Here is a 13,484-nt window from a genome sequence, read left to right as displayed (position 1 = left end):
ATTATTGATTGAATGATTTGTGATACTATTCGGTTTCGAATGTGTGATTGTTGTATGTTGTCTTGAAGTTCCTTAATGGAGTTTTATTGAAGAATCATTGATTGTGGATTATTTCTCTTGAATCAATTCTGAAATTAATCGAATAATCAATTCATTATTCAATTCAATGACATTTGTATGTGATAACCAATTTATGTATTCAGTATTTAATCCTGTTATTATTAATAACCTGTTTTTTAGATTGTATGATGAATTTGTTGAAAATTGACAAATATCAATAAAATGCAATTAGGGTTTATACTACCTACAACTACAATAAAGTGCAAGTAGGGTTTCCACTCCAACTCCAATAAATAAACTTGTAGTGTTTTTCACTGCATAATAGACTCTTTTCCTTTTCATTTAGTTGTTTTGCTTCTCTGAAAATTGTGTGAAATAGAGTAAGTCGACGAAACAATATCCATTTAATTTGTCGTCTTAGAATGCTAGTTACTGATAGTGCTAGTAGGTTTAGTTGACTGATAGTCAACTAAAAGTACAATTATTTTTCTATTGAACTACTTCTTGGTCGATTGCTCGTTGTGTTAGCTTTCAATTAGGTACATTTTTCAATAATTCTATATTTTGCATTATTATCTTCTCTACATATTAAGTTGATTATATTTTATTCAATGATAATATCTTTTTAGATAATGTTGATGGTGAGATATTGTGATACTTATCCATAATGAAAACACTGGGTTCTTGTCAAAATATCACTTATTTATTAAAAAAATCACAAATATGTTTCAACACCAATGGTGTCATCTTCAGTGTGAACATGTTGAAATTGATATTTTGAATTTCAAAGTTTTCAATTTCTCACAATGAAGATGACACCATTGGTGTTGAAACATGTTTGTGATTTTTTTAAATAAATAAGTGATATTTTAATTTATCAACCCAGTGTTTTCATTATGGTATCTTTCCTTCTTTAATGTGTGTTTATGTTTGTAGACCTCACTATATCTTTTCCACATTTTGAATCTATAAATGTTTTGTGTTCATTTTTTTTTTATTCAGTGATCTCTTTCCCACTATAATTTATTGTTTGTTCATTTGTTTGTTTTGTTTGATTGATGTTGTGTTGTGGTTGTGTTTTAGTGTGGCTGGGGCAGTGTGGATTGGTGTTGTGGTGACGTGATGCGTCGTCCCACTTTTTGTCACAACAGTGTGGCCGCTGTGGAAGCCACCCATAGGGGGCAACCGACTCCCCCCTCCCAGGGTGCACCCACCATTGACAAGGTCAGTCAATGTCAAGGTCATTCAGTAAAACATGTGTTATTGGTTATGGAATACAAGTAAATGATTTTCATCAATAATAAATTTAATATTAATAAATTTGACTTTATTTCTGCGTGAAAAAAATACAAAACATGTGAAAATTAAGAGTAATAGAAAACTAAGCATGCAGTATTATCATTATTGAAGCTATGCAGTGAAGCTATTGCCGAAGCTTTGGGGTTCCAACGTCGACCTCACAAGGTCAAGGTCGTTCAATTCAAGTTCTAGGTCATTCGATAAAACATAAGTTATTGATTATGGGATATAAGTAAAAGTAATTCATTTTATTAGTGAAGTTATGAGCCTCAGTACAAAAAACAAAAATCTGGTGTGGCGCACTCACACAACTTTCCTTGCCGTTATGAAAATTGATCACCTGACGCTAGTGTACCCGCGCATCTCAAGTCTACTATTCAAAGATTTGAGCCAGCTGGTGACAGGGCAATAACGCTGGAGCAACACATGAGGTCTGCTATCTCTTCATAGTGAATGATTTAATAGAATCAACAATAATTTGCAATTGAATAATCACATTTTCTCGAATTTAAAGCTTATTTTCAAATTTAGGTGAAAATGTTACTGAACATTAATTGTAGAGATCTTCATGCTCAATCTACTCCACTTGATTTTTTTTGTTTCAATTGTATCTGAAGCCTGATAATTGGGAATCTATCTGCATTGATGGGGCGGAGCTCCTGAAATTTTTACAGATATAAGACTTGTGGCAGTTGATAGAGCTTATCGATGACTATTTTAAGTATGAATTTGATCAAAATCGTTGGAGCCGTTTTCGAGAAAATCACGAAAAACCCTGTTTATGACAACATTTTCGCCATTTTAGCCGCCATCTTGAATTGCATTTGATCGAAATTGTTCGTGTCGGATCCTTATAGTGAAAGGACCTTAAGTTCCAAATTTCAAGTCATTCCGTTAATTGAGAGATGAGATATCGTGTACACAGACGCACATACACTCATACACACACACGCACACACACACACACACACACACACACACACACACACACACACACACCACACACACACACACACACACACACACACACACACACACACACACACACACAAACAGACCAATACCCAAAAACCACTTTTTTGGACTCCGGGGACCTTTAAACGTATAGAAATCTAGAAATTGGGGTACCTTAATTTTTTCGGAAAGCAATAGCCTACTTTCCTTACCTATGGTATTAGGGCAAGGAAAGTAAAAAGAGCTGCGGAGGTGAAGCTTGTCTCCCAAACAATAATTTCTCTTTTAACCCTTCATTGACTGGACTGAGGTAGTCAAATAAGGTTTGTTTAGTGAGATAATCGATGTTTTTGTTGGTGTTTTCAGGAAGAGACGAGGCTAGCTCGTATGAAGCGCATTTTCACGGGCTCTCTGCTGATGGGCCGTCGTCCCCCCACTGGACCACCCCTCAAGACATTCGCCGTGCACCTGGAGGATCTGCCTCTCACCAATGAAGGTCTGCCTCGTGTCGTTGTACGCATCACTACCTTCATTGAGAAATACGGTAAGACCAACTGTAATTGAAGAGACTTGAGAAATTGTCAAAAGATCCACTTTATTCTAATATCTCAAGTGTCTTCAATTATGGGAAAGTTTCACAACATCAATATTCACTCTACAAACGTAATCAATTTCAGAGTAATTATACTATTTTACGTGTTATAATATTATACTAATTATACGTGTAACCGGTTCCAACTTGAACTTACGCCCCACTAGAGACATATTTCAGCAAAATAGAATGGACTCAAGAGAATAGAATAGAAAAGAATTTTATTGTTCTCAATACACAATTACATCGAATAATAAACACTTTACATTTTATCCAATGAAGTAACATGCAGTATTTATTCATTCTATGGTTGACAAAAATTCATTAGGCATGGCCAAAGCCGTCAGCCAGAGTTGGTAGATAAAGATAATAGTTTTCCTTAACTAATCAAGATAAAACGTTTGATAAATTTCAGTCATTGACTCCGGTACTCTATACAAGAATAGTTATAAGCTCAAAGAATAGAATGGACTCAAATGTGTGTAGAACACAATTTTCTTACGTCTCTCAGAGGCTGATAAATTTAATCCCGACTAAATTCATAGAAAATATGAGCGGTAGCAGAAAGCTCAGGAATGAAATTGAGGAGTGGATATGTGGGATTGACATTGAGGAGGAAATATTCTAGAGGCCAACTAATCCTTTCTTTAGACTATCATACATTTCTCGTTGCTCTTTTTCCCCATCTTTTCAAGTAACGCTTGTCACTGTTTTTGATTTTACTTAGACTTTCTTCATTTTTTCCCGAGTAAATCGGTTTTATTGAATTAATATTATTTCTCCTTCAGTATTTCCTTGTAGTATTTTAAACAGTTTTGTACTAAATTTAACTTTTGCCTTTATTTGTTACTTTACTGATGCTCAATTTGACTGGTTTTAGACTCAATATTGTTAAAAATGTGACTGGTGACAGAGGTTTAATTATTTATTCATTTCTTTATTTATTCTTTTTATATTATATATTTATTGTATAGATGTTTAGGCTCTTCAGGAAATTGTATTTTATTTGTTTTTCAGGTTTTATTATAATTTCTTTTTTGTTTTTTACTATTGCTCTAATTCTGTTTGTGTGGAATTGACAAAGACTTATTTTTTTTTTTTTAGTTACCAAAATCAAGTGACCGTTCATATTATTAAGTACTGCAATAACAATAGTGTAGAACTTCAACCACAGCTGTTAAGCTACTTTTCTTTTTTCCCATCATGATGATACTATTTTAATAGAGGTAGGCCCGCCGCAAAGTAGACCCACGCTAATCCACGCCACTCCAACCCACGCCGTGGGATGTTTTGTAAACCAGTGCTAGGCTTCTCCAGACATCTGTGTAATGCATGCAATGAATAATCCACTTGTCAGCTGATTGATTACGAGTAATTCTATAGCAATGAATAGCAATGGCTTACAAAACATCCGACGGTGTGGGTTGGAGAGGCGTGGATTAGCGTGGGTCTACTTTGCGGCGGCCTTAAGCCCTGTTGCACAAAAGCTTGTTACATTTTAATCATGATTATCACTAATCTTGAGAAAAGAACCAATTTCAAATTGTAATTTTTGTTGGCAGGTCTGCAACTAGAAGGCCTGTTTAGGCTGTCGGGTGGCAACCCGACGCTAGTGGAGCAACTGAAGGCGTCGTTCGATAGGACAGGCGACGCCGATCTGGAGGGCTGTGGTGACGTCACTAGCGTGGCGGCGCTCCTCAAACTTTGGCTCAGAGATCTGCCCGAACCCGTTGTGCCGGCGGTCACAGCTGCTGAGCTCGTGTCTCTGTTGCATAGTGAGTTTCATATATTATTCATTTGTTCATTCAATAGCTGTATCATTATATAGCTGTAGTGTTTTTAACCGCTAATTCTGAGTTGTTGGTTTTCCCAATTTCAATTTTAACTACTACCGTATTGAATTATATATTTAGGACTCATATCTGCGCACAGGTTCAACGCCTATGCAGGTATTAATATTTTCCTTTTGAGTGTTCTGTACTTTTTGCATAGATTAACATTTATTATTATGTATTTTTTTTTATATATACACTGTTTATTAATCTCTTTAGTGTTTCTCTATGCTGTAAAGTGTTGTATTATTATGTTTTGTTTTTGTTTATTTTTGGGAAATAAATTTCATTTCATCATCATAAGCAGTTTAGAAAAATTGGAATAAAACTCAACTTCACCTCTAATCTCCACTCCAAAGAATGAGGAATTGTGTTTAATTATATGAATTATAACTTTTTGATACACTGTTTTTGAAACTGAGCAGTAACGGAAAGTAACTGGCGGCTAGTGTTTCCAATTACATCATTATCTATCAATTCCCATTAACATTTTTTGTAATTAGAAATTGGTGTACAGTGACGTTATAAGCATCGGCTTCCAATGTACTATCTGGGGCGGCTTGCTTAAGGAGCCCATTGCTCAGTCATATCTCAGAATTTGCATAAACACCATACAGCACTTTGCTGTAAACAGCAAACTTTAAACACCATAGACTTTGAATATATGAGAAGATGCCTTCTTACATTGGTGCAATGCTTTATTATAACCTACCAATTGAGCTGCAGTCCTTATCTAATCAGAAAATATTCAAACATAAACTATACAGCTTCCTTGCTTCAAAAGTGTATTATATATTATAGTATAACTGATTTCTGTGATACAAGATAGAGTCATATTTTTAGTCATAATTCATTCTATAACCTGCACTATTTTAAATACATATTTTGAATCAAAAAGACTAAGAGGATTTGAAGAGGAATGGATTTAATGTTGCTTTCAAGACCAAACCGATTTCAAATAGTCTATTTAGCTGGAGTAAAGACAAAATTGATATTTGGGATAAAAGTGGGGTGTACAAACTTAAATGTGGTGATTGTAATGCTTGTTATGTGGGTCAAACTGGTAGAAGTTTCAAAAGTAGAATTGAAGAATACATCAGAGATTTGAATAAACAAAATGGGGAATCTAACTTTGCAGAACATTTGATAACAAATTAATCACAAGTTCACAGTTGAGTATAATGTTGAGTTTCTGCATGTTAATAACAAAGGCAGATCTTTAAATATCCTAGAGGCTTTAGAAATAACAAGAGTAATTAAGGAAAATTCCCAGTATAGTTTAAATGACCAGATTCATTTCAACCAAAACAACACTACGAATTTAGTTTTATCATAACATTGTAAGTATACATTAGTCAATAGTTTTACCATTTACATATTTGTTTTATCTTTCACCCTTGTTTACTTGGTTCTTATTTTGCACTGAAATTAAATTTTGTTATCATGGCGAGTCTGTTGCTTAAGCCGCCATTTTGTGACACCGTTGAGTGGGAGGAGACTGTCTAGCTGGGCCAATGGCAGGCGTTCATGCCCTTGACCAATAGCAGTACTCGCCTACTAGTATAAATTCTGCTGCTCTTCTATTTAGTTTTAGTTTATCAGAAATTGAAAATGGTGTAATAACCTAAACCGGTCTTTCTAAGTATCAATAAATCTGTGGTTTTTGACAATTTCTTAGTCTTTTTCATTCAATATGAATGATTACCACAATATCAACTTCTCAACTACACAAAAAGTGAAAGATATATTTTGTGTACAGTTCCTGCTTTCTTTGTATTTATTTTCATGATGGTATTCAACTTTTTCTTGTGAAAGAGCTGTGTTGAATATAATTTTATCTTGTCTTATGGCATGTTTGGTCAACTTTTAACAGAGTGTTGATGGAAGATGATCTATCACACTACCAAAGATCGTTGATGAATGATTTGGCCAGATCTATGGCTGTATAATAGAGCCTCAACTTGTACCTACACTATAGTCCGTACAAAATTATGTCTGACTTGGAGGAATATGCAGCGCAGAGAAATGGAGGGAGATCAGCCAATTACAGTGATTAATAAAGTCATAGGTAGAAGCGCAGTTGCCAATTGGTCAGTCGCCTGACTGCTTTCAGACAGGAAACTTCGCATGTGTTGCATGAGCACATGAACAGTCACTAGAAGTTTGGGAACGCTGGCCGCTTCAAAACGGCAACATCGCGCCTCTGTATCCCTCCCGCTGTATGCTTTCTCTGCTGCGCATGTCCATCCCAAGTAAGAAGTAATTTTGTACAGAGTATAGCAACCAAAGATGATTAAAGGCACCAAATATTTGGCCAGATATATGGTTGTATAAAGGGTCCTAACTTGTATGCTTTCTCTGCTGCGCATGTCCATCCCAAGTAAGAAGTAATTTTGTACAGAGTATAGCAACCAAAGATGATTAAAGGCACCAAATATTTGGCCAGATATATGGTTGTATAAAGGGTCCTAACTTGTATTATATAAGACAAAATTTCTATTTGATACACATTGATTATTAATGATTCATTTTTCCGTTGCAGAATACAAAGGGGGCGCTGATGATACAGAAGCATGGTGCTCTGAAACAGGGCGTCTGCTTTGCTGCTGGGGAGGCCAAGGGGTGCCCGGACAGGGGGTGCTGCGTGAACGCAACGCAAGGCTTTTGCGTTGCATCCTCAGACTGTTGCACCGCTATCAGCTGAATCAGCTGGCGACACATCAGATAAACCAGCAGACGACGCAAAATCAGCTGATGCAGAATCAGCTGGCGCCTGTGTTTGCGGCATTGCTGTTGAGTGTGGATGACGCGATGCCGCGTATTGCGTCGCCCGATACGACGGCTGTCGTCTGTGCGTTGATTGCTAATTATGACCGGGTCTATGATGAGAGGTAAGTGCTATTCTATACTCAGTCTTATTTTTCAGGGTCTCTTCACGGTACTTAGCTACCCTACGCTGAAATACGTCCTATCTCCCTATGTTAAATTCGAGCTACAAAATGTGAACGAGACAGATTCCTTGCTTGGATTCAAGATTGGGTGATAGAATGTATTAAAGTATTATTATTAGTACTGACAAGTTACCTGTTGTAGTATAACAACATATGTTTTGAATTTGTTATTACTGTTACTAAGTCTCCAAACAAACTCATTCCAATTCGAAACCTGTATAGTTCAAGTTATTAAAAACCTTTCTTAAGGTATTAAATACTTATGTCGTGTTTACTCTCATTCCTATTACACCTGTCAAATGGGATTATTCCCAAAATTGATGTAATGTAATGATTAATTATAAATAAATAAATAAATTGTATTCCAGCCTATAGTGAGGTCCACGTTAGCCCGGTCCAGATGCTCAAGTTTAGATTCAGTCTTTTGCTCAAGCAAAAGTCGGAGCATATAAGTCGTTGCGTCTGAACGGTAAAACGGATGGGTCTTCAAGCTTAAGTCGTCAAACTTAAATGTATCGGCCGGGAATCTTTTTCCATCAAACCGTCCGTCTTTTGCCTATCCACCAAAACCTAAATCACGTAAAATGGAGATAGAGAAATTGTGATTTCAGATTCGGATTCAGCGCCCTCAAATTAATAAAATGCCTCGCGAGTACTTGAAAATAAGCAAGTTTTTTTAAACCTCTAAAGTTACAACCATTGTAATTAGGACTAGCTAGTAGTTTCGGTGTTACAACACTACCATTCTTTTGAAAAAATTCTAATCAATATCTATAATTCGAATGTTGACAGTGTTTTTTTTATAATGTTTGCAGTATGTCATGTGGCGACGTGAAGATGGACGGCGCCAGTACACCGGAAACGCGTCTGTTTTCGGCGGGAAAGAATAAAAGTTTGAATTTGAGTGAAACGACTCCGCTGCAACTGGCTTACAGCGGAAGTAAGAAGCAGCGCAAGCGCAAAGACAGGCAGAGCAGTGCTGACAGAAAGTTTGTCAGGTTAGTACTGGCATAGAGAAAAGATAGCGTAAGAAGATATCTCATGTAGCAGGTAGTGTATGTTTCAGATTTCAAGCCGATTTTTGTCAAGCGTTGTTCTCTTATCTTTCTGCACTGCGATTATAACGTGGACTTCACTATATAGTGAGGTCCACGTTATAATGGCAGTGATTGAAGATAGAAGAAAAACGTTGCCAAGTCTCTCCATTTTGCCACTGAGTGTACACAGCTTTTACTCAATTCATACCATTAAATTTGATCTAATAATAATTATCATTCCCTTGATAAAATAATCAATTTAATGTCAAATTAATAAAAAAATATTTTTTTTTTCATAATTTGATTCAAAAATTTGCTTTCATAACTGAGATCATATTTTTATTTTTATACAAACCTGAAATGGCGGCTAATTTAAAAAGCTGTGAAACAACAATCTTAATCTCAAAACAACAGAATTTAAGTTATTTGGTAGTTATTCTATTTCAAATTCCTTCCAAAAATAATAGAAAAATAGAAATCCTTTTTAAAATGAGTAATTTCAATGGAAATGATTCTAAAAAACCCGTTCAATATTATTTATACCGGTACGAGTAGGTCTAACCTTTACGTGTAGGCTAACTGAAGCATGGTTGAAGTCTAGGATGGTTAGTTATCAACTTTTAAAATGTCATTTCAGGTATTTTAATTTGTGTTTCTCATACGGTAATGTCTAAAAAATTTTTAATTTATGATTTTTTTATTCAAATTCAAATTTATTCGACAAAAACGTAGGCCTACACAATACAAAATCAAAATACAAGTTCTCAAAAGCAAAATAACATACCTAGTTATTAATATACATATTACACTGTATTATTTATTTTACATAGTGGATTTCTACTGGCAAAAGTATAACTTGTCCGCCAGTAGGAGTAGCAATAATTACATTATAACAAATAATTGTTCCAAAAATACATTTTTAATGAATTATACGACTTGTTTACTCAGGTAATTTGATATAATAAAGAAAAAAAATGGCGGCTGAGAATTGTTTGTTTACTTTTGTACAGTCACTATCAAAAGTAAAAATAAAATATTCTGTCAAACTGACAACATTGCAAAGCAAGAGAGAGATAGCGCTATCTGTTTTGTTGTATGATAGAAAAGGACAGCAACAGTATTGTCAATCGTACACTGCCATTATAACGTGGACCTCACTATAGTATATTGCAAATCGAATCACAGCTACCTTCTACAGGAGGCAGTGGAAAAGGACAACAATGCTTTCCTATTATTTGCACTGATTTTGAAACGTGAATGTCACTCTAGGTCTCTCTCTCTCTCTACAGTCCTGATTCCATCCAATTGCAGTCTTGCACATTTCTGTACTCACTGATCACTTTTCTGGAAATGACTACTAGAATAAAAAATCTGGTGTGGTACACTCACACAACTTTCCTTGCTCATTGAACTGTAAGCCTCATTCTTAAACGAGAATAATTTGGGGGGAATAACATAATGACGATTGGCGGCAACATATTTGAAACTACGATCAGACTACTGTATATGTGTATATATAATAATTGTTTTCACAGTACTTTTTCCTTTGTGTAAATTGTGAAATTCGATGATTTTTTTTAAAGTCGTCAAAACAGCTGTTCTACAGATGGAATATCTCGACTATGTGTTATTTTTTGAACTGCTCTACCTACCTACCTCATGCACGAGAAGGAGGTTACAAAGTCCATTTCTCAAGGATGGGGTGGACCTCCCATTAGTTTCCCAGAAAGGAGACTCATGCCAGTTGATAGAGCTGATAAATAACTATACAGGGTATATGAATTTGAAAAAAATCGGTCCATTTTTTGAGAAAATCGTAAAAAACATTGTTTTTTAGTTATTATCCGTCATTTTTCTCAAGAATATTACGGAGCTCCTGCAATTTTCCAGAAATGAGACTCATGTCAGTTGATAGGGCTTATGAATAGCTGCTATCCATGGTATAAATTTGAAGAAAATCATTAGAGCCGTTTTCGAGAAAACCGGGAAAAACATGGTTTTTTAGTGATTATCCGCCATTTTCTCAAGAATATTACGGAGCTCCTGCAATTTTCCTAGAAATGAGACTCATGTCAGTTGATAGGGCTTATAAATTAGCTTATCCATGGTATACATTTGAAGAAAATCGTTGGAGCCGTTTTCGAGAAAACCGTGAAAAACATGTTTTTTTAGTAATTATCCGCCATTTTTTCCGCCATCTTGATTTGAATTCCATTGAATTTCTTATTGTCGGATCCTCATGGTATAAGGACCTTAAAAATTTCAAGTATAAGTTTAAAATTTCAAGTCAATCGGTTGATTAGGAATGGAGTTATCGTGTTCACAGACATACACACATACACACATAGACCAACACCCAAAAATCATGTTTTTGGACTCCGGACCTTGAAACGTATAGAAAACTTAAAATTAGGGTACCTTAATTTTTTTGGAAAGCAATACTTTCCTTACCTATGGTAATAGGGCAAGGAAAGTAATAATGTGTAATATTAATAGTAGTAATTTATAACCACATTTCTGCAGAATTGAGTAATTGAACAATCACTGGAAAAGTAATCAGTTAAAGTTTCAAAATTATCCTTTAATTTTACTATCATGTTATGCTATTTGGAGGATGAAATTTATTAATTAAATTATGATTTTTTGATTGATTGCAGGTCCAACTCGGAAGAACGTCCATGCAAATCGAGCTGCGGCGGTGTGCTGGTGGTGGGGGGTGCGGGAGGGGTCGCTGGGGGTGCAGGGGTTGGCGACGAGTCGATTCGCCGAGTGAGCAGTCACGAGGACTTCAGCCGAGCACGCTCGCACCACAAGGGCGCTCAACCGCTCATGGAGCTCATCTCGGAGACGGCTGCTTGCATTCAGGTCAGTCAAATTCACTTTATCAACATATCAGTTCATCAAGTAGGCCTACTTATTTCTTTATTTATTTATTTATTCGTGGACAGAATCACAAATCATATAAATAATTATGATTAGGAAGGAACAACAGGCTTGGCTCAAATCTATTCCATTCCCAAATTTTGATAAATTAATAAAATGTCCAAAAAATAGGTTATGTTTCTACTGTAAAACGTTCAAGTTCAATTTTCGTCCAAAAATATATACAAGCTGAACATTTTGAATTTATAGAAATTAAAACACCAAACTATTTTTAAATATAACACTTAATTTTCACTTCATATTGAATTAATCAAGTTATTTTATAAAATTTTGAACCCAAAAATACACACAACTTCTTGAGATATTAAATAAATAAATATTTTTTTCCTTCCCCCCCCCAAAAAAAAATTACTACTTCAGTAACAGAAAATATTAGATAGTTTACAATTACATACAATAGTTAGTTTCAGAAATTTCTTATAATGTGTCCTCTAAATGTTTAGTGTTCTCTGTGTGGAAATTGACCTACTCCACTATGGCGTACCATGTTCTAGAGTAGGTTTTGTTTGTTTGTGTTTTTTTTTGTGTGCGGAATTAGTAATAAATTAGTAAGTGATTAGTAAGTGATTAGTAAGTGATAAGTAAGTCATTAGGTGTTTAGTTGAAAATATGAGATGTTTGAAATAATGTTTTCTACGTTCTGCGGAATATGTTGAGAAATATGTTTTACTCTATCCAACACTGAAATATAAATCCTTCTTAGCATTCAATTATGTTTTAAAATTATAAATAGATAAAAAATGATTTTATTGTTAATAAATTAGAATTTTAGATTAAAGAGGTATTAGTCAATCAAATACTCGACCTTTCAACCTCATATTCAAAAAAGAAATATGCCTATAAAGAAACAAGGAAATCTTTCCAATTATCCTGTCTTTAATCAATCTGGTTTCGAGTGAAACATTCTTCAACTACTAATAAAACAATTAAACTAATGTTTTTGTCGGTTGCATTTTATCTTCAATAGAAAATGAAGGAGTTACATAAATTCTCATTATAAAGACGATTTTCCTATTAAAAATAATCTATAAACATTTCAACTATAAACTATAATTTCAATTTATTAATATGTATTCTATGAAAAATTTGATTGCATGAATAACAAAAATGTCCTCCCACGTGATACTAATAAAATGAAACGATGGGTGAACAAAATAATTGGTTACAAAATATAAATTTATTGCAATATTTTGGATACAATACATAACTCTCTTACAGTACAATACATTCATAGTCCTCATTTCTCATCCATAGATCAGTTTCAATACAATATTTATAGCTACATGGAAGAATAAACTATCAAAACTCCCAGACAATAAAGATTTCAGTAATAAATTTCAGATTTTTTATTGCTGCACAGTCAATAAATTCACAAGAATTGCATTGAAAAAATTCAAAGACAAAATGGTCGAGCTTCTCTATTACATATCACAGCTTCCAATCAATAAACAAGTTGACAATAAATTTTGATTTATGACCAAGTTATTGGAGTTCTAATTGAAATCGGTTAATCCGAAATGGAGAGGAATATTGATGTGTGAAAGAATAAAAAATAATCGAAAATTGAGAATTTGAGTGTGTTATAACACAAATACAGTCCTTATAAGTGTCAGAGGTGAATTATGGGGGGTTTCAGAGGAATTAGTTTTCGAGTACTTCTTGCGCGTTGCGTTAAAATGAGAGTATCGCGGTGTTTGACGTAAACAAGATGTCTATTTCAGACACATTTTCGCGAAAGTTATCAATGCGTAGAAGATCCAAGTAAAGAAATAAACATGATGACCAAATAATGGCTGCACTTAGTTCAGTCTAGATG

At 34.6% G+C, this 13,484-nt stretch overlaps 2 protein-coding genes across 2 annotated transcripts in view; one reads left to right on the top strand and one right to left on the bottom strand.

The window, feature by feature from the left end:
• LOC111060651 (D-beta-hydroxybutyrate dehydrogenase, mitochondrial) overlaps positions 1–13,484 on the bottom strand; it is a 281,404-nt gene that overhangs the window by 156,111 nt on the left and 111,809 nt on the right. The window lies entirely within an intron of this gene.
• The window catches only part of LOC111052986 (protein FAM13A), a 49,660-nt gene continuing 37,314 nt past the window's right edge, over positions 1,139–13,484 (top strand). The window contains exons 1-6 of the mRNA XM_039437443.1: positions 1,139–1,284; positions 2,680–2,857; positions 4,468–4,680; positions 7,280–7,628; positions 8,504–8,686; positions 11,383–11,590. Coding sequence (XP_039293377.1) covers positions 1,183–1,284; positions 2,680–2,857; positions 4,468–4,680; positions 7,280–7,628; positions 8,504–8,686; positions 11,383–11,590 — 1,233 coding nt within the window. The 5' untranslated portion in view covers positions 1,139–1,182. The remainder of the gene's footprint in view (positions 1,285–2,679; positions 2,858–4,467; positions 4,681–7,279; positions 7,629–8,503; positions 8,687–11,382; positions 11,591–13,484) is intronic.

Source organism: Nilaparvata lugens, chromosome 11 (assembly GCF_014356525.2).
Source record: "Nilaparvata lugens isolate BPH chromosome 11, ASM1435652v1, whole genome shotgun sequence".
Taxonomy (NCBI): domain Eukaryota; kingdom Metazoa; phylum Arthropoda; class Insecta; order Hemiptera; family Delphacidae; genus Nilaparvata; species Nilaparvata lugens.
Note: the sequence above shows the minus strand (reverse complement) of the source record. Positions and strands in the feature narration are given on the sequence as shown.